The sequence below is a fragment of the Hydra vulgaris genome, chromosome 15, assembly GCF_038396675.1.
Source record: "Hydra vulgaris chromosome 15, alternate assembly HydraT2T_AEP".
Classification (NCBI taxonomy): Eukaryota; Metazoa; Cnidaria; class Hydrozoa; order Anthoathecata; family Hydridae; genus Hydra; species Hydra vulgaris.
The window spans coordinates 13945383-13965000 of record NC_088934.1 but is presented as its reverse complement, the minus strand read 5'-3'; the positions used below and the strand labels follow the sequence as shown (position 1 = coordinate 13965000).

The following is a 19618-nucleotide window of genomic DNA, read 5'->3' as shown; positions in this document are numbered from 1 at the left end:
CAGACGCATAACTAACTTGACTAGACCATTTTAAGTCGTTTGAAATCATAATTCCTAAATCTTTTTCAATTTTTGTTTCTGGTAGTTCAACTCTATTTAGCACTGAATCATACATTGTGTATATATGCCTAGTATTTTTGCTACCTATATGCATGCGTTTACATTTGCTGACATTAAATTTTAATAGCCATAATTGTGACCATGTCATTAATTTGTTTAGATCTGTTTGATTCTTTTCTATATCAGAAGATGATATAATTATGTTAATTAGTTTAATATCATCAGCATACATTTTACAGTTCGTTAATAACTCATTTGGTAAGTCGTTTATATAAACAATAAACATAAACTGACCCAAGACAGACCCTTGCGGTACTCCACTTGTAACCGGAGACCAATTTGAAAATCCGCCGTTGCAGACGACACGTTGCACTCTGTTACTTACGAAATTTTTGCACCATCTAACTGCTTTTTTGTTAAATCCATAACTCTTTAGTTTAAGACACAATCTGTTGTGAGGAATCGAAAGCGTTTTTCATATCTAGGAAAATGATATCTACTGGTAAATTATATTCCATTGCTTGAGTTATTAGATCCATAAATTCTATAAGGTTTGTACAACAGTTTTTTTTTTTAGAAAATCCATGTTGTTCCTTAGTCAAGAGATTGTTATTTTCTAAGTGCGACATAAATGTAGCTTTTAAGATACGTTTCATTACTTTACTTATAACTGAAGTAAGTGATACTGGTCGATAACTTGATGGTTCCGATTTATCTCCACTTTTAAATAATGGTGTTATATTAGCATTTAACCACATCGATGGAATTATTCCAGTGTTATACAATTTATTAAAAATAAGTGATAAAGGAAGTGAGAACGCATCTGTGCAACACTTTAAAGGAAAAGTTTATTTGAATTTTTTTTTTTTTATTTTTTTATTTAAGCTTGGAGTTTGAAGAAGTTTTTTGTTATAAGGTTTCAATGACTTGAAGTTTTTAATTTGTTTTTGTTATTAAATAATTATATTTTAAAAAATGATTCTTTTTTATTCCTTTATTTTATTGATCTTATCTTCGCCATTATTTTATTTTAGTTTGCCTACTGTTGAAATATGGTTTTAATTTAGTAAACTACCATGAGTTTAAGTTTACTTTATTAATCAATCACCAACAGTTAAGGAAAAATTGAATTCAACTCAATAAAGGTAGAATTAGTTTTATTTTCAGGTAACATTGCAAAATATGATTTAACTGTAGTTAGATAATATCTTATTGCTGTTTTGTAGCATTATTTATTTTACATTTATTTACTCTACTATAATATGTCTGTTGTACTATTTCTTAAATCCCACAAAGTATACCATATCTAATCAAACAAACATATCTTTGTTGTTTATGCAGTTGTGTGTCATTAATGGAACGGTTTATTTACTTAAATTTTTCGTAAACGATCGACATTATTAGGTTTTTATTGTCAAAATATACAATTTGGTTGACAAAGTCAACCAGTTTGGTAGATGCAATTTTTAAATGAACTTACTTAAGTTTCTTAAATAAAATGGGTTAAGTGAATGATGAAAAAGAAGACAGGACTTTCTCAATGTTAATATTTACTTAACTAAAGGAGTCTATCCCATTACTTGAACTCCCAATGAAAAGAGAATATATGTTTTCCAGGTTTAGAATGGAAGAGTACACCCTGAAAATTTCAAGTTTTCATTTTCAATTTTATGTTTTGTGCAAGGTCAAAAAAAAGAATTCTGTTTAAAACACATTTTAAAAATATATATTAGTAATATATGTTGCAAAAGTTAATTAGGTACTACATAAATTGAAATAAAGGTTGCAAAAACAATAAAGTACTAAATAAAAAATTTAGTTTACTAAAAGTCAGGAAAATGCCGTTGATATGGGCGTTGCTATAGAAGCTGAAAAACTTCACTTTAAAAAAAATCAATTATTCTTATAATATTGAATATATATATTCTAATAATATAAATACATATTTTTAAGTTATAACTATTAGGGAAAAACATATACGTAAAATAATTTTAACAAATTTTTTATCCCCTTCCTCCTTTAAAAGAACCCTAGTATCAAAATTGAGGTTACGGCTCTGATTCTGAATCTAGAATAAATTTCAAACAAGGTAACATAGAAAACATAATTTTTACTTTTTTACTGTTTTTAACTTAAACCTGAAACGAAATATAAAGTTCTAAACATGTCAGTGTTAATATTTTTTTAATTTTTTTAAACTTTCAAACCGGTAAAAAATGACCTTGTGAACTAAAAAGCTTCAGGTTTGTTTGTATGAGTTACATGACGCATAATATTACTATGTTAATTATAATAATATTATGCTTAGTATATAAAGTGTTAAAGTTTTCTTTATGCCGCAGAATAATGCGCGAGTTCTCAAACCATCGTTTAAACAAACGCTAAAACACATTGGTAAAGTGGTCCGAAGTAAACAATCCGCAAAAAAGTAGGACAGTTTACTCCAACGTAGGACAGTTTGCTCCGGAGTAAATTGTCCTAGACGGACGAATACGACAAACTGGGACGTTCTACTCCGGAGTAAAATGTCCTACCGGACAACTTACGCGCGGACAGTTTTCTCCGTGACAGCGCCAAGTAAACAAATTTTTTTCTAAATAAAAATTCAAAATGGTTTTTGAACCACCTTTTTACCGATAAAGTAACCTACTATCAAACTCGTGGATAGACTCGATCCATGATGCATCTTATGATCAAAAAATTCACACATGGGTTCATAATGTGTATATCTAGGATTGCAGTTTACAGCATATACCTTCTGATGACTAATGTTGTAAAAATATATGTATTTCATTAAAAAAACAAAGATTTTTATGTCTATTTTGTTTAAAACTACTATTTAAATGTAATTTAAACATATAGTTGAAAACTGGAATTTAAGATTCAAATGAAATTTATCTTTATAAGTAATAACACTGATAGTTAAGGAAACCCTCATTTAGTCTATCCAGCTGATTATTTTTAGTTTTTTAAATAAATTGAATTTCGATATCTATATAACTTTTAAAGAGCAGATTTTATAAAAAAACGCATGATTTGTATTTACACTTTAATAAAAATTAAAAAAAAATTACATAAACTTATATTTATAGCCCTAATTCAATACTAAGGATGATAAATTTTTTGCAACTTTTCATAAAAATTAAAAAATTGCGGACGTTTCGGACCAAATTTTGTATTTCTTTAAAAAAAGCTTTGGGAATATTTAATTATTTAAATAATTGCCGTGTACGTTTGCGGTTGGCGTTTTGATTTCGTAAAGTCGGTAATAATAGTAGGCCGTCAGAGATGAGGCCGTCAGTAAGAAGATATTATCTAACTACAGTTAAATCATATTTTGCAATGTTACCTGAAAATAAAACTAATTCTACCTTTATTGAGTTGAATTCAATTTTTCCTTAACTGTTGGTGATTGATTAATAAAGTAAACTTAAACTCATGGTAGTTTACTAAATTAAAACCATATTTCAACAGTAGGCAAACTAAAATAAAATAATGGCGAAGATAAGATCAATAAAATAAAGGAATAAAAAAGAATCATTTTTTAAAATATAATTATTTAATAACAAAAACAAATTAAAAACTTCAAGTCATTGAAACCTTATAACAAAAAACTTCTTCAAACTCCAAGCTTAAATAAAAAAATAAAAAAAAAAAAATTCAAATAAACTTTTCCTTTAAAGTGTTGCACAGATGCGTTCTCACTTCCTTTATCACTTATTTTTAATAAATTGTATAACACTGGAATAATTCCATCGATGTGGTTAAATGCTAATATAACACCATTATTTAAAAGTGGAGATAAATCGGAACCATCAAGTTATCGACCAGTATCACTTACTTCAGTTATAAGTAAAGTAATGAAACGTATCTTAAAAGCTACATTTATGTCGCACTTAGAAAATAACAATCTCTTGACTAAGGAACAACATGGATTTTCTAAAAAAAAAAACTGTTGTACAAACCTTATAGAATTTATGGATCTAATAACTCAAGCAATGGAATATAATTTACCAGTAGATATCATTTTCCTAGATATGAAAAACGCTTTCGATTCCTCACAACAGATTGTGTCTTAAACTAAAGAGTTATGGATTTAACAAAAAAGCAGTTAGATGGTGCAAAAATTTCGTAAGTAACAGAGTGCAACGTGTCGTCTGCAACGGCGGATTTTCAAATTGGTCTCCGGTTACAAGTGGAGTACCGCAAGGGTCTGTCTTGGGTCAGTTTATGTTTATTGTTTATATAAACGACTTACCAAATGAGTTATTAACGAACTGTAAAATGTATGCTGATGATATTAAACTAATTAACATAATTATATCATCTTCTGATATAGAAAAGAATCAAACAGATCTAAACAAATTAATGACATGGTCACAATTATGGCTATTAAAATTTAATGTCAGCAAATGTAAACGCATGCATATAGGTAGCAAAAATACTAGGCATATATACACAATGTATGATTCAGTGCTAAATAGAGTTGAACTACCAGAAACAAAAATTGAAAAAGATTTAGGAATTATGATTTCAAACGACTTAAAATGGTCTAGTCAAGTTAGTTATGCGTCTGGTAAAGCTAATAAAATGTTAGGAATAATAAAACATTCATTTAAAAACTTAGACATAACCGCATCTAAATTGTTGTACACCTCTCTTGTAAGACCGTATCTAGACTACGCAAATTCAGTGTGGTGTCCATACTTAGAACAAGATAAAAAAAAAATTGAATCGATACAACGTAAAGCAACACGAACAAAATGTCTTCAAGGGAAAAACTATGAAAGTAGACTAACCTACTTTAAATTAACGACTGTTGAAAAAAGATGCGAACGTAATGACTTAATCCAACTTTTCAAAATAGTAAAAAAATAAATAACTTAATATTGGAATACCCACCAGATTTAATAACTTCAAACACGAGAGGTCACAATATGAGGTTTCATAGACAATTAATTAAAAATCCAAAGAGGTACTATTTCTTAACAAACCGTGTTATTAACAGCTGGAATAATTTAGATCAAAACATTGTAGATTCTAAAACACTTAAACAGTTTAAATCAAAGTTGGACTTATTTTTAACATAAATTGGCTGTTAAAGCCTAGATTACCTAGGCTCTGTACTTTGTCATTGTACATGTACACAGTTATTATTAAATAGATAAATAAATAAAAAAATAAATCTCCAGCATAAATAAAATTATAGACAAAATAAGTATAAATATAAAGAAGAAGAACAATAACGCTTTAAACTAATACTACTCTTTAAGCTAGTAGTACTTTTTAAGTTAAAGTTACATTTTAAACTAATATTACTCTTTAAGCTAATACTACTATTTAACCTAAATTTCTAGCTTATTTATCATAAACTAACTACAACTTGTAAAATCAAACAATTATCTCACTTGTAGTACAATGCAAATGATTACTTGATTTTAAATCTGATATAAAACTGTATGGCACTCACAACTGAAAATGTAACTCACACACATACATATAGATACAAAAATAAAAAGAATAACATCATAATGCTATTATGATATGACTCATGTCTTTATTAAAAAACAATAATATTACAATTACTATTATTAGTAGTAACTATATATTAAAATTTTATATAATCAAAATTATTAATAGATATTTTATTAAAGAATTTATAGAAATGGTGCTGTAATTCATAAGAGTTGAAGCTGAACTTACATTGAATTTCAGTTTATAACAGTCAAAAAAGTTAACAAGGAATAAAAACAATACATAAGATCTGAGATTTGAGGTTAAAATTCAAAGTATTTATAAATGTCGTTTTTAAATCGATTTACGTTTGGAGACTCTATGATTTCTTGTGTTAGTACATTCCAGTCATTTACAATTCTATTAGTGAAAAATTTTTGTCTGATTGTGTTATTGACTCCTTATGTTTTTTTTAACTTATGACCTCTTGCTTGACAATTAGTATTAAATATTTAATTCGGTTAAGCAAATTTAGTTCGTCAATTTGTATTTCTAATTTGAACATTTAAGGTGGTAGACCACTATTAAAAATCGAAAAAACCATTTTTTTAATTTTAAAGTTTTTAAGTAATATAATCATCGTAGATTACGAATTTCATATTAGTTTTATATAAAAATAAAGGTAACCCTGTTAAAAATCAGTTTTTAATAATGCGGTTAAGGCATTTTCATAAATTTGTCCGTAGCAACGCATTGTTTATTCCGTTGCTATGTAGCAAAAAAGGAAGTTATCCAACAAAATACCTTAAAATTAAGACAAAAAAACTTCATTTGTGGTGACTGCTACTCTAAAACTACTTTTTTTTATTATTAAATGCTTTTGGTGCAGTGTGTTACATTGTTTTTAACGGATTTCTTCAGTAAATGTCTAAATACTTTACAACAACCACAACTTTCTTCGGCTATTTTTCTGTCTTCTATACTTTGGTTAAATAATAACTGAAATAATGGGAAATAAAGATAAAAGAAATAAAATAAGGTATAGCAAGAAACGCAGACTCTTCAGAGGAAACCAACATAAATCATCAAACGTTGTAGCTGAAAAAAATCTATCTAATTTAGAAGAATTATAATTCAAATGTAGATCTGCAAAAAAAAAATGAAGATATTGTCATCCTGTCAATTGTCACTTTCTATTTATTTACTATAAACAAATATTTAATTAAGTTGATAAGAGTTAAAATTGAAACTAAATCGCAAACCAAAAGAAAAACTTTTTTTTTCATGTGTTTTTTTTTAAATGTGTTTTTCTCAGTTCTTTAAAATTCACGACTTTGCGGTAATTATCTCTTGATTCTCTTAACTGATTTTCATAAAATTTTCAGGAGTTGTTCCTTTAGTTATTATGGATGTCCCCTACCACTCTTATTGCATTATGATAACTCGATAAAAAGATATTAAAGTTCAAATATAGTAAAAAATGTCCCTTTTTTGTTTTCGAAGTGTTTTTTTTTATTTAAAAAAAAACTGTTTAATGTTTTTCTTTTGTTTTGGTACAGGATCTTTTTCATTATATTAAAAGCAAGTCTGAAAAGTTTCAAATTGATACCATACATAGTTTTTGAGATATTCACCGCAACAAAATAACCCTATTTTGGGGTTTTCGGGACCAAATTTCTTAAGCCATTTAATAATCAAAAAAAAAAAAAAAATTGTCATTAAAATGTAAATTTTAATCAACTTATATAAAAATAATTTCTAAAATGTAATTTTTGAAGGATATTTTTTTATTAGTGGTCTACCACTTTAAATTAATTCACCTTGCCTTATAAAATATATAATAAATTTTGTAAACTATATATATATATATATATATATATATATATATATATATATATATATATATATATATATATATATATATATATATATATATATATATATATATACATATATATATATATATACACACACACACACATATATATATATATATATATATATATATAATATATATATATATACATATATATATATATATACACACACACACACATATATATATATATATATATATATATATATATATATATATATATACATATATATATATATATACACACACATATATATATATATATATATATATATATATATATATATATATATATATGTATATATATATATATATGTATATATATATAATCTATATATGTATATATATAAAATATATATTAATATATACTATATATATATATATAAAATATATATGTAAAAAAAACTTAGTATATGAAATATACTATGAAATATACTTCATAACTATAATTCATAACTAAGCTTTATTTTATTTTATTCTGATTCACTCCCAACAAGGCTGTAAGGAGCCATTATTAATTTAGGAGTTACTGGAAAAAAATAGAACTATAGAGCAAGGAAACGGTTGACTTAAAAAAGTTAAAGGTTGTATGAGTCAGGAAAACAGGAAGATGGGAGAGAGTTACAAAGGGTTGAAGTGCGGGGGAAAAAACGACATATTTGCCTAATTACTAAATACTAGTATGTTTTATTTAAAATCAGTATATCACTGTTAGAAGGAGCTATCATCTCTAGTTCCATCTCTATCATCTCTAGTTCCATCTAATTTAATAACTAATTTAATTAGGTTTAGATTCTAAAACTAATTAAATTAGTTATTACAATATTATTGTTATTGTAGTAAATATTATTATTAAATAATAATAATAATAATAATAATAACTAAATTCAGGAACTAATAATAATAACACTCTTACAAATAAGAACTATGGTGGCAGTATTTCTAAAAGTAACTTTAGTTAAAATAAAACCTCTTTTTCTCTAAAAAATCTCTAAGTTCTTAATTCGTCTTATTTCAAAACGTCCGTAATCTTATTTAAGTAACCATGAGCGAGACTAGGTTTTTCCAAACCGAGACGAGACCGAGACGAGAAGTTAGTACTTCTCGTGAGACCGAGAACGAGACGAGACAAGAAGTTTAACAATTTCTGAAAACAAATTTATTAAAATCCAAGTAAAAAAAAAAAAATGTAAACATGGTTTTGACAAATAGACACAAATGACATTTGTCAAATGTAAACAACTTTTTCAAATATTAATTCAGAATTTTTTTGCCAAACTTTTCCAACAAGACAATGTTTTCTCTGATTTAGATGATTTGTTCTACTTTTTCTGGGTGTAAGTTGTGTCTGGATGATCGGACAACATTTCCACCTGAGCTAAAAACTCTCTCTGATTTAGTTGAACTTGCTGGAATAGCTAAAATTTGTCTAGCTAATGAAGAGAGTTCTAGCAATGTATTTGAATGCAATTTCCACCAATCAAGAATCGGAAAGTCTTTTTTGGCATCAGGGAGATATTCATACTGGCACATTTCGCTCAAAATAGGATTCAGTTCAGATGTTGACTTTTGTGTTTCAAGTCTGATGTTTAATTTGCGCTTCAGTTTTGAATTAGGGGACAAATCTGCTGAAAGGACTCTGGCAACAGGTTGGCACTCAACATTATCTTTAACCTGTGAGGCTAACCATTCTTTTGTTGTTTGAAATTTTTTGAAGAGCTTCAAGTGAAGTCCCTTTAAAGCAGGATTTAAGTAGTTTGCTGCAGCACTCAATAAGTTTCCAGTGTGACAAAAAGGAAATCTTTTCTCAATGCAGCTTTTCAAGTTTTTTGCATACAAGACGCCGTAGCCATTTTTTCCATCCGTCTCAATATATTGATCAATTTTGTCATGAATTAAATAAAGAGAATCGGCGACAGTGTTAATTGTTGGAATAGACTCAGCCGACCACGTTTCTGTAGCTTCTTTAAGTGGTGTCAAAATTTCTACTGCTCCCTCGATTGATTTCCACTGTGATGCATTGATGGTTTTTAAAGAAAAAATATCTTCATTTGCACATAAGCTGATAATTGCACTCTTTAGATGTAGGACAGAAGCCATGCAATCCAGTTCACTATTCCATCTTGTGTCAACAGATTGGCGTAACTGTCTAAAATTGATTCCTTGAGCGTCTGATTCTGATTCATGCAACTCAGCTGCAACTGTTGACTGGTGAGTTAAAGAAGCCAAATTTTTGCATGTTTGCGTTGCAAACATGCAAAGATTTGGCTTCTTTAACTTCATCCATTCCAGCAGTCATTCCAAATGAGTCTCAAACTGCACATGGTTGTTGAATGATTCATGAACTGAATATATGATTCATGAACTGAATACGATTACATGAACTGAATACATGATTCATGAACTGAATATGATTGTTGTACAAGTATTGGTCAAGGCGCTTTGACAATTTGACTGCAAGTTTCATGCTTCTTGCCTGGTCGTTCACGCAGTACATTGGCAAATCAGCAGGCAAACTTAGTTCTTCTAAGAAAGAATCCAGCTTTCCTTCAATTAAGATACCTGTGTGTCTGCCTAGGAACTGTTGGACATGAGGTGTCCAGTGATGTAGTCTCCAATTTTCGTCAATAGCATGAAAAGTTCAAGAGATGTAGCTGTCCTGAGCTCTAGAAGTCCAAAGGTCAGAAATAAATGCAGCACTTTTTAGATTTGGCGTAATCTCCGTTATTATGCTCTTCATTCCAGCTTGAACTTCTCTTGACCGAATTGAAAGCTTTCTTGAATATGTTGTTCTGTGATGAAGGCTCAGTTTAGGGTTTGCAATGTCAAACAATTTCTTGAAACCTCTTGCTGAAAAGGATGCCAGATCAGTGCAAAAGTAATCCAGCATTGCAGAGTCAAACTGTTTTTGAATGAAATTGTCTTTGTCATATTTGGACTTTGTTTCAAGCATTTCGACCATGGTTCGTTGTTTCTTCTTAGGAGGAGGAAGAAGAGAGTCGTCAGTTTTTTCAGAATACTCAACGTAATCTTGGCTATGTTTTTTTTCGAGGTGACGATGAAGTCCGCTTGTATTTCCATCTTTTGTTTTCAAAGACTTTTTGCACGCCTTGCATTCAGCACCGTTACTTGTTTTTTGAAAATATCTCCAGATTTTGTTTTTTCTTGGTGACATTTTTGATCGTTGAAATGAGGCAAGAATATTTCTTTTCAATATGAACAATATGTGTCAAGTTGAATTCCACTGGTAAACTAATGAAATTAAGTCGAAAGTGCACCATTTTATACAAAAACTTTTTGTATTTAAAATCTAATTAAAAATATCTAAAGTCTAATTAAAATTTTTTAATTAGATTTTTAAAAAAAATCTAATTAAAAAATCTAATAAAAATTTAATTGAAAATTTAATTTGTTTTTGTCAAAAACAAATTAAATTTTTAATTAGATTTATTAAAATCACGGTGTCAAAATATTAATTAATTAAAAAAACAAAATATTAAGCATTTTGTAAATTATAATAATTTTTAATTTAGAAAATAATATAAAATTTAAGTCTCGTTCGACTTCTCGCTAGAATTTTCTATTTCTCGTTTCTCACGAGAAGTCCCATTTCTCACGAGAAACGAGAACGAGACGAAATCTCGCTCATGGTTATATTTAAGCTATTTTGTCTGATGAAATTTCACATTATTCAAAGCGGACATATTACTCTAATGAAAGACAATCTACTCCGGAGTAAAATGTCCTATCGGACAGTTTACTCCGACGGACAGTTTTCTCCGTGACAGTTCACATCCTTTTAAGTTGGCTCAAAATGGTGGTAATGATTGGTGCCATATTTCACGAATTTTAAAAAGACACGAAAAAGCCTTGATCATTTTGACTGCTACAGTTGATGGATCTGAGAAATAGATTACAAAAAGGCACTTTAATTGATAAAATTTTGGATAAAAACTTAAGTAGTAGAATATTAAACTTAAGTAGTAGAACATTAAAAACGTAAGTAGTAGAACATTGGGAAAACGTAATGAGAAGATTAATTTCCCTAACTTTTATGACGGCAAAGCAAAATCTGCCACTCAGAAGCTCTTGTGACAAAGTCTATTTAGATAATAATGGAAACTTTCTAAATGTTTTAAAATTTTTGGCTGAATTTGATCTAGTTATGGAAAAGCATTTGTTGAGAGCAAAAAAAAAAAAACAGCAATTTCTGTGCACTATATGACAAATGATATTCAGATGAAATCATTGAGTTGATTAGCAAATCCATTAAATTCAAAATTTGTTAAAGTATCCAAAAGTCCGTGTATTTTTTAATTATTGTTGATAGTACACCAGACATCAGTCACCAGGAGCAAATACCAATGCTGGTTCGATTTGTTGATATAGAGGATAAGAAAGAATTCACATTAATGAAAGTTTTCTTGGATTTCACTTAATTGAAGAGTTGACAGGACTTGAATTATCAAATGAGATTATTGGTTCTCTGGTAAAAAATAGATTGTCAGTGGAAAACATAAGTGGTCAGAGCTATGACAATGGTGCAAATATAAAAGGCGTAAGCAATGGTGTCAAGGCTTATATTCTTAAAAAAATCAGCCGAGTGATTTATATTCTATGCTGCAGTCACATATTCAATCTGGTAGTTGTTGATTCTGTGATATGTTTGCCCAAAATTGCTATGTTTTTATATATAATTGATCAAGTTTTCAATTTTTTTTCTGCTTCAACAAAAAGATGGTTAATTTTGCAATCTAAGTATCCATCTTTTTAGCCAACAAATAAACCGTTAAGTGATACAAGATGGCAAAGCCACGCCAATGCTATAAAAACTCTTCGATTTGAAATGTCAAAAATTTATGATGCACTGCAAGATGCGGCCAAGACCGCTAATGAAACAATTGCAAAAATCACAGCAGAGTCTATTGCTTTAAAAGTTAAAAGGTTCGATTTTTTGTGTTCGTTCGTATTTTAGCATAAAGTTTTATTCGAATTTAATTTAACTAGCAAACAACTTCGATCAGCTTCAACGAGTATTTCAGAGGCTTTAAAAGCAATGGAGAGAACGATTAATTTTTTTAAGGAAAATGACAAACAGAAAAATTTGATTCTGTTGTGTGTATTGCATAAGAACTTTCTTCTTTTTTAAAGATAGAAGAACGTTTTGCAGTAGAATCTGCTTCAAAAGTAAGAAAAAGAAAGAGATTCTTTGATTAGCCTGAACAAAACTTTAAAAAACAGTTATGTCCAAAAGAAAAGTATAAACAAGATGTTTATAAAAAAATTTTTAAATGTGCAACTATTGCTATAGAAGATAGAATTGCACCTTTTGGCTTTTTATTTGATATTAAAAGCACTTAACAGTTAAGAAAGATGATTTAAAACCACATTGAAAAAAAAAAAAAAAGATATTTCTGGCGAGAAACCAAGCTTTGAATTAATGTCCTTTCTTCTCATTTTACTGAAAATTTAGATCCTGAAAATGCCATAAAATAATTGTTCGCAAACGATTTGAATGAAACCTACGCAAATGTATCTATTGCATTGAGAATTTTTCTCACCTTACTAACAACAGTAGCTAGCGCCAAGAGATCTTTTTCGAAATTAAAAATTATTTAAGAACAACGATGGCCCAGGACAGTTTGAACAATCTTGCAATGATTTCAATTGAAAATAAATTTGCCGCTGATTTAAATATTGAAGATATCCGGTTGAAATTTTCGAAAATGAAAGCTCAAAAAGTACTATTTTTGAAATAAATTATTTTATCAAAAAGTTTGTATAAAAATAAGTTAAAAATATAAACTTTGATTTAATAAGGCACGAAGATATCTTTTTCACCCACCTTCTGGCGCCGGGCCTGGGTATAGGTTAGTTTTTTATTTTGCTATTTAAAATCGTGATTAAATCAAAAAAAAGAAAAAAGCCAAATTTTTTTTGTTTAGTTCCTTCTAACCAAACAAAAAAAAGAGAAAAATTATTTAAAGACTTTAGTTCTTTGGTAATATAAATAAAGCAAAGTTAGCAAGGCGAATCACCAAGTAAATTTATTTTATACGTCATCAATAAAAATTCTTTTTTCACTTTTCTGTAATAAAAATTTTATGAAGTTTTTTTGTCTTGTGTCTTCTGGCGCCCCTATTATAATAGCGCCTGGGGCACGCATGCCCCTTTTGCCCCTCTCTCTCGGCGGCCCTGCTAGCACTGGAATAAATTCTGGTAGTTGATATGATTAAAGTTCTAAATTGACTAAATTTGTTATTTAGCCTGATCATTTTTCTTAATGCTGAACGGAAACAAATCAGCGTTTTGAAATTTAGTGAATATTTGCGTGCGTGTAAAAACTTCATTGGAGCTAAAAATATTTGACTTGCAGTTTACTAAACATTTTTTTTGACAAATTGCTGAACTTTTATCTCAGTATAAAACTCTTGAAACAATTTGCGCCAAACTCTTTTGACATGGCAATTAACAGCAAAATCTAGTCGCTGAAGAATATGCGGGGAATGAGCTGGTTAGCAAATTAACTAGATATTGTTTTCGATACAAATAAGGGCAACCCAATAGATAGCACATGTTAAGTGTCCATCTAAGACTAAAATATGATTACCTATATTTGGAATACCAAAGTTTGATTTATTTAATTAAATAGGCAATTAATTAAACTAATTTTTAACAAGGTGACTAAACTATTGAGATGAACTTTTTTTATTAGCGGGAACGTACCCGTCCATGAGACATTGCATGAATTGCTTATCTTCCATCATTTCGGATGGAGATGTTGCGTATACGGTGTCGTTTTGACCACTTAAGGACGAATTTTTGTTCAGAGATTTTCTTGATTTGATAATAATCAATTTCAAAGTCGATTGAAGAATTTATAACGATTCATTGGTCTGACAAAATTAATAAAAGCCTTATTTACCATGCGAATAGATGGGGTATTTAATTCAACCCCATAGTTCACCGTTTCCATTTTTAACTCCTATTTAAAACTTCTATTCCAAAGATTAATAGGCGATCTAAAATTTGAACATTCATAGAAAAAAATTATTTTTGTTTTGTATTACAACTTTCAACATGATCAAAAAAAATAGTTGCAAAATATTTATTCAATAAATAAGTAGGAGCAAAAGAGTAAACATTGTCATAACTATTTCATTTTTCTCTTTACTTTATTTTATTCTCTATTTACTTTATTTTATTCTCTATTTACTTTATTTTATTCTCTATTTACTCTATTTTATTCTCTATTTACTTTATTTTATTCTCTATTTACTTTTATTTCATTCTACATTTTACTCTACATTGTCTCATTTTTCACAAAAAGATTTTATTGTGTGAGTATTTAACAATATATATAAGTTTATAAAATAATTTTTATTATATATTTTCATTGTAAATATCGTTTGTTGGTTTAATTGTTTTCGAAAAAATTAATGAACTGAAGTCTTCTATATTTTTTATTTATCTTCAATTTTCTTTTTTAATCTTTTTAAAATTAAAAAATACTTTTTAAAATTAAAATTAAAAAAAATCTTAAAAATTAAAAATTTGTAAAAATCTGTAAAAATCTGTGAAAATCTGTAAACATAAAAAAATCTTTAAAATTAAAAAAATCTTTTTAAAATTAAAAAAATCTTTTTAAAATTAAAAAAATCTTTTTTAGTTATAAAAAAAAAGTATTTTATTTCGTGTTCAAATCGTAAAAGCACGTTGCTGAACGTAAAGTTTTAAAAATTTTATATTCGTACTTTTGTACTATATTAGAAGTTTTTTTTTGATTTTACAGAGAAAAGCATGGTAATAAGACATGCTGTATTTTACTTGCTCTAGACAGATAGTAAAAATATATACACATATCATAACTGTGAGGATAATTTTTTAAAATATATGCAATATTGACGAAAAAATAAATAAACCAATCAAAAAAAAAAAGGTTTTATGTATTTAGTAGTTAGTAATGGGATGTTTTTTTGCTCTAATTGGAAAACCAGTGAGTAAGTCTCGCATACTATGACAGCTTGTTTCTTCTGCAAATCGCTCATTTTCTAATTACTCCAAATCAATCATCTCAGCTTTGAATTTATCAGTGTTTTTTGTTTGAGGCTATTTCAATGGTAGTTACAACCCTCTCTCAACTCTAAAACTATTAATAACTTTGTAAATATTAAACTTGATAACAAAATGTTAAACTTTTTTAGAAGAAGGTTCCACAATTTCCAGGAGTTATTGCTAAAAAGGGATGTATTTTTAGAATTTTTCCGAACCTTACCAAATTTCAGAACTTTTCTAGATTTTCAAGGTTTTCAAGGACTGCTGACTACCCAAAATTTTAAGCCGGGGTAAGTCTGTGTAAATTAGTAATGGTTGTGGTAAAGGAGTAGTCTGTGAGTATTGATGGTTTGAAGGATTTAAGTATTTATTTTAAGGAATGGTAAATAACCATATTTAAAAACATTTTTATTATAGATATGTTGTTTATTGTATTTAAGTAAATAATTAAATTTGAAAAGCAAAACATAACATTAGCTCAGTTTAAAAAACATATAATTTGAAATAAATAATTTACATTAATTATAATAATTTTAATAGTAATAGTAAAAGTAATAGTAATATATTTAAATAAGTCCTCGTAGATAAAATGACAAATAATTAAAAACCAAACAAACAAAATTATACAAAAATTTATGGTTTGTGAAATATAAACTTAAAGTAAAAAAAAAAAAGCAATTGTTGTTCATAGCAAGTAAGTTGATATCAAAATTGGGAAAAGGAAAAAAAGATTGCTTTCATTTAATTCAAGTTTACATCTATGACAAATAGTATCTAAAAAGCCAATATCTGTAGCTGCTAAAGCACGAATTAATTAATAAACGTGTAGCTCATCTTCAGTAAAAGATGTACTGTTTGCAGCTGGAGAAAAAAAATACTTGTCAATCCTATTCTTAAATGCGTTAACTATCGGAACCTTTTTGCATGCTGACGGCAAGTTATTCCAATCATTGACAATACGATTTGTAAAAAAATTGTGACGAGCATTATTATATGTGAATTCACGCATTAGAACATTGGAAGATGATCTGCGAATTGGTGGATTATGCCAATTGATACTCTCAAAACCGTTTTCTAGCTTAAACTGTTGGATTAAGTCGCCACGTCTCGTGCGAGTTTCCAAAATAATAAAATTGAGCCGACGACACCTTTCAGCGTAAGGTAATCCTATTAAATCATGAGGTACTTTTGTTGCTTTGCGCTGAATTTTTTCGATTTCTTTGATGTCACCTTTTAAGTAAGGACACCATACCGGAATAGCGAATTCCAGGTGCGGCCTAACATATGTAGTGTATAACTTACTCCATACTTCCACTTGATCTAAATGTCTTTTTTAATAGGCCAAGTATCATACTCGCTTTACGTGTTGCAACCTGTATGTGTTGATTCCATTTTAGATCATTAGATATGAAGATACCCAGGTCCCTCTCAATATCCGTTGCCTCAAGAGTAAGTGATGCATTTCCATCATTCATTACATATTCATGATTACTATTTCCATAACCAAGGTGCATAACTTTACATTTTTGAACATTTAACTCCATCAGCCATTCCTTTGACCATTCTGTGACAATGTTTAAATCATTTTGTAGGATAAGGCAATCAGCATCGTGAAACTCAGGTCTTATTTCTTGTAACAGTTTAGTATCGTCAGCATAGATTTTATGAACTGATTTTAACTTATCCGTTAAGTCATTTACATAAATGATAAATAATGTTGGACCAAGTACAGACCCTTGAGGAACTCCGCTTAGAACATCGGTCCAGTCGCTAGAGTGTTAACCTAAAACAGTTCGCTGTTTTCTACTAATCAAAAATGACTCAATCCATTTTAGAACATTGCCATTAATCCCATATGCTTTCAATTTATGAAGTAGTCTACGGTGAGAAACTTTATCAAACGCTTTCGCGAAGTCCAAAAATGCAATATCGACAAAATTTCTTTTACTTAACGCTTTCGTGATGTAGTCGACACTCTCCAATAAGTTAGATGTGCATCCTTTTTTGGACATAAATCCATGTTGATTATGTGAGATGCTGCTCGTTTTTTCAAGATATTTAGTTATCTGTTCCCTGATAATCTTTTCCATTACTTTGCATGGAGCTGATGTGATAGACACTGGTCTGTAATTAGCGGCATCAAGACGACTACCTTTTTTAAACAACGGTGTGACGTGTGACTGCTTCCAAGCTGTAGGTGTTGAGTCTTCGGACAGTGCTTTATTGTAAAGTAAAGTAAGAGGGTAAGTCATTTGAGCTGCGCATTCTTTAAGTACCTTTGGACTAATGTTATCAGTACCAATAGATTTATTCGGGTTCAAACCTTTCAAATAAGCTAGCGTCGCTTCAAAGTTAATAGTTATATCGCCTAAGTCTTCTTGATAATGCCTTCTCTCAAAAATAGGTAACTGACTACTTTTACTATCATCTACAAAAACTGATTTGAAGTGCTCGTTAAGTCTGTTTGCGATATGTATTCCCTCTGTTAACGTTTCACCTTTTGCATTAGATATAGCACTAATAGATACATGAACATTCTGTTGCGCCTTAGCATAAGCGTACACTCTTTTAGGATTACTTTTATCTGATGCTAGTTGTGCTTCAAATACTCGAACACAACGTTTACATGCTTTCTGCACTTGACTTCTTAGTTTCCTATATTCACGAATCAGTGTCGCTGATCGCCAGTTAGTCGCAGATAAGTAATTGCCCAGTTGTTTTTTTTTGCTTTATCATAGCCAGTACCTCCTTATTCATCCACGGCGCATTACGGGTGGTATGGACTTTTTTTAACGGAATAAATTGCTTGCTGAGTTTATTATATTTATTGCAGAAAAGTTCATAGCACTCATTAGTGTTTTTATTTTCAAATAATTGCTTCCAGTTAGTTTCCATAATCTTTTTACCGAAATTTATATAGTCACCTTTATTAAAGTCATATTTTTTGTTTGAGAAAGTAGTCTCATTTTTAGAAAGGACGACATAATCCCAACTCAGTATGCGATGACCTTGTGACGAATTACCTAACGGCAGAGAGCTAGATAAGTTGATTACTCTTGTTGATAAGTCTGTAATAATTAAATCCAAAATGTTTTTTGCTTTACCAATAGATGCTTCGAATGTTGAGAAATCAACTAATTGTTCTAGGTTATGATTAGCCAAAGTATCAAGAAAAACACTTGCCGCACTATTTTGACCACTTAGTAATTCGATCCTGTCATCATCGTGCCATTTGATTTCCGGAAAGTTGAAATCACCTGCTAGTAACATACAACTATACGCTTTTCTATCAACAGCTTGCTTAGCCAATATAATTGTTTTATTTATATCATTTATATTCGATAAAGGTGGTTTATAGACACAACCAATAAGAACAATTTCGTTACCGATTTTAATTTCACACCATATTTGTTCGGAGTTGCTATTGTTTAAGATCTCTCTTAGATGACGATCAGATACCTCATTCACGACTAGATCACGCTTGATGTAGATAGCAACACCTCCACCGTGACTAATTCGATTTTTCTTTACTAGTGAGTAGTTGTCCAATTGAGAAGCAGATATTTGAGTAAACCATGTCTCAGAAATAAAGATTAAATCATACATGTTTATGTCACAAAGTGCAGATAATTCGTTTATTTTATCCGGATTAAGGGAAGTTGCGTTAGTATAAAAACATTTTAAAAATGTATTTTTAGGGTTAGGTTTAGCAGATTTTATTTTTGTATTTAATGCATTTAAATAAATATTCGCAGGTAAACACTTTGATTCATTGTGTTTTTGGAATTCTGGCTGCATGTGCATCTTTCCATTTGATGAAAGGATGCTTTTTACGACCATTGATTTCAACTTCCTGTGAGACATCAATGCATCGCAATTTATCGCTGCGGATGACAAATCTAAAGGGCTTGTCAAGTTTTCCAAGCTTGTCAAGGTCAGAATTAGCTGCTTTTCTTTCTGAGTTTAATTTATTGAATTCACTTTGTTCTGCTGCTGTGCGGTCAGGACGTATAAATATATCTTTAAAATTGCCCGATGCTAATTGTTTTGCCGATGCTATAACGTCGTTTCTGATAGATACCGAATCAACTTCAATTATAAGAGGAGCAGGTTTACCAGAATTAAAGCTCTTATTTTTTTTGAAACGTTAAACTCTGACTATATTGACTGATT

General features: G+C 29.1%; 1 protein-coding gene across 1 annotated transcript; it reads right to left on the bottom strand.

The window, feature by feature from the left end:
• Positions 1-16259: 16259 nt before the first annotated feature.
• Positions 16260-19051, bottom strand: LOC136091777 (uncharacterized). The gene is made up of 4 exons (XM_065819489.1): positions 18352-19051; positions 17229-18122; positions 16863-17114; positions 16260-16765 (listed from the first exon to the last, which is right to left on the bottom strand). The coding sequence occupies exons 1-4, from the start codon at positions 19049-19051 to the stop codon at positions 16260-16262; spliced, it is 2352 nt and encodes a 783-aa protein (XP_065675561.1).
• Positions 19052-19618: the final 567 nt, after the last annotated feature.

Bases quoted from the DNA above. Each gene is read 5' to 3' on its own strand.
- LOC136091777 (XM_065819489.1), bottom strand. From the start codon at position 19,051: ATGTATGATTTAATCTTTATTTCTGAGACATGGTTTACTCAAATATCT. The intron at 18,123-18,351 runs GTAAAAAGATTA...ACTGGCGATCAG, and splicing joins AGGTGACTATATAAATTTCG to CGACACTGATTCGTGAATAT. The intron at 16,766-16,862 runs GTATCTTCATAT...AAAGACATTTAG, and splicing joins GGATATTGAGAGGGACCTGG to ATCAAGTGGAAGTATGGAGT.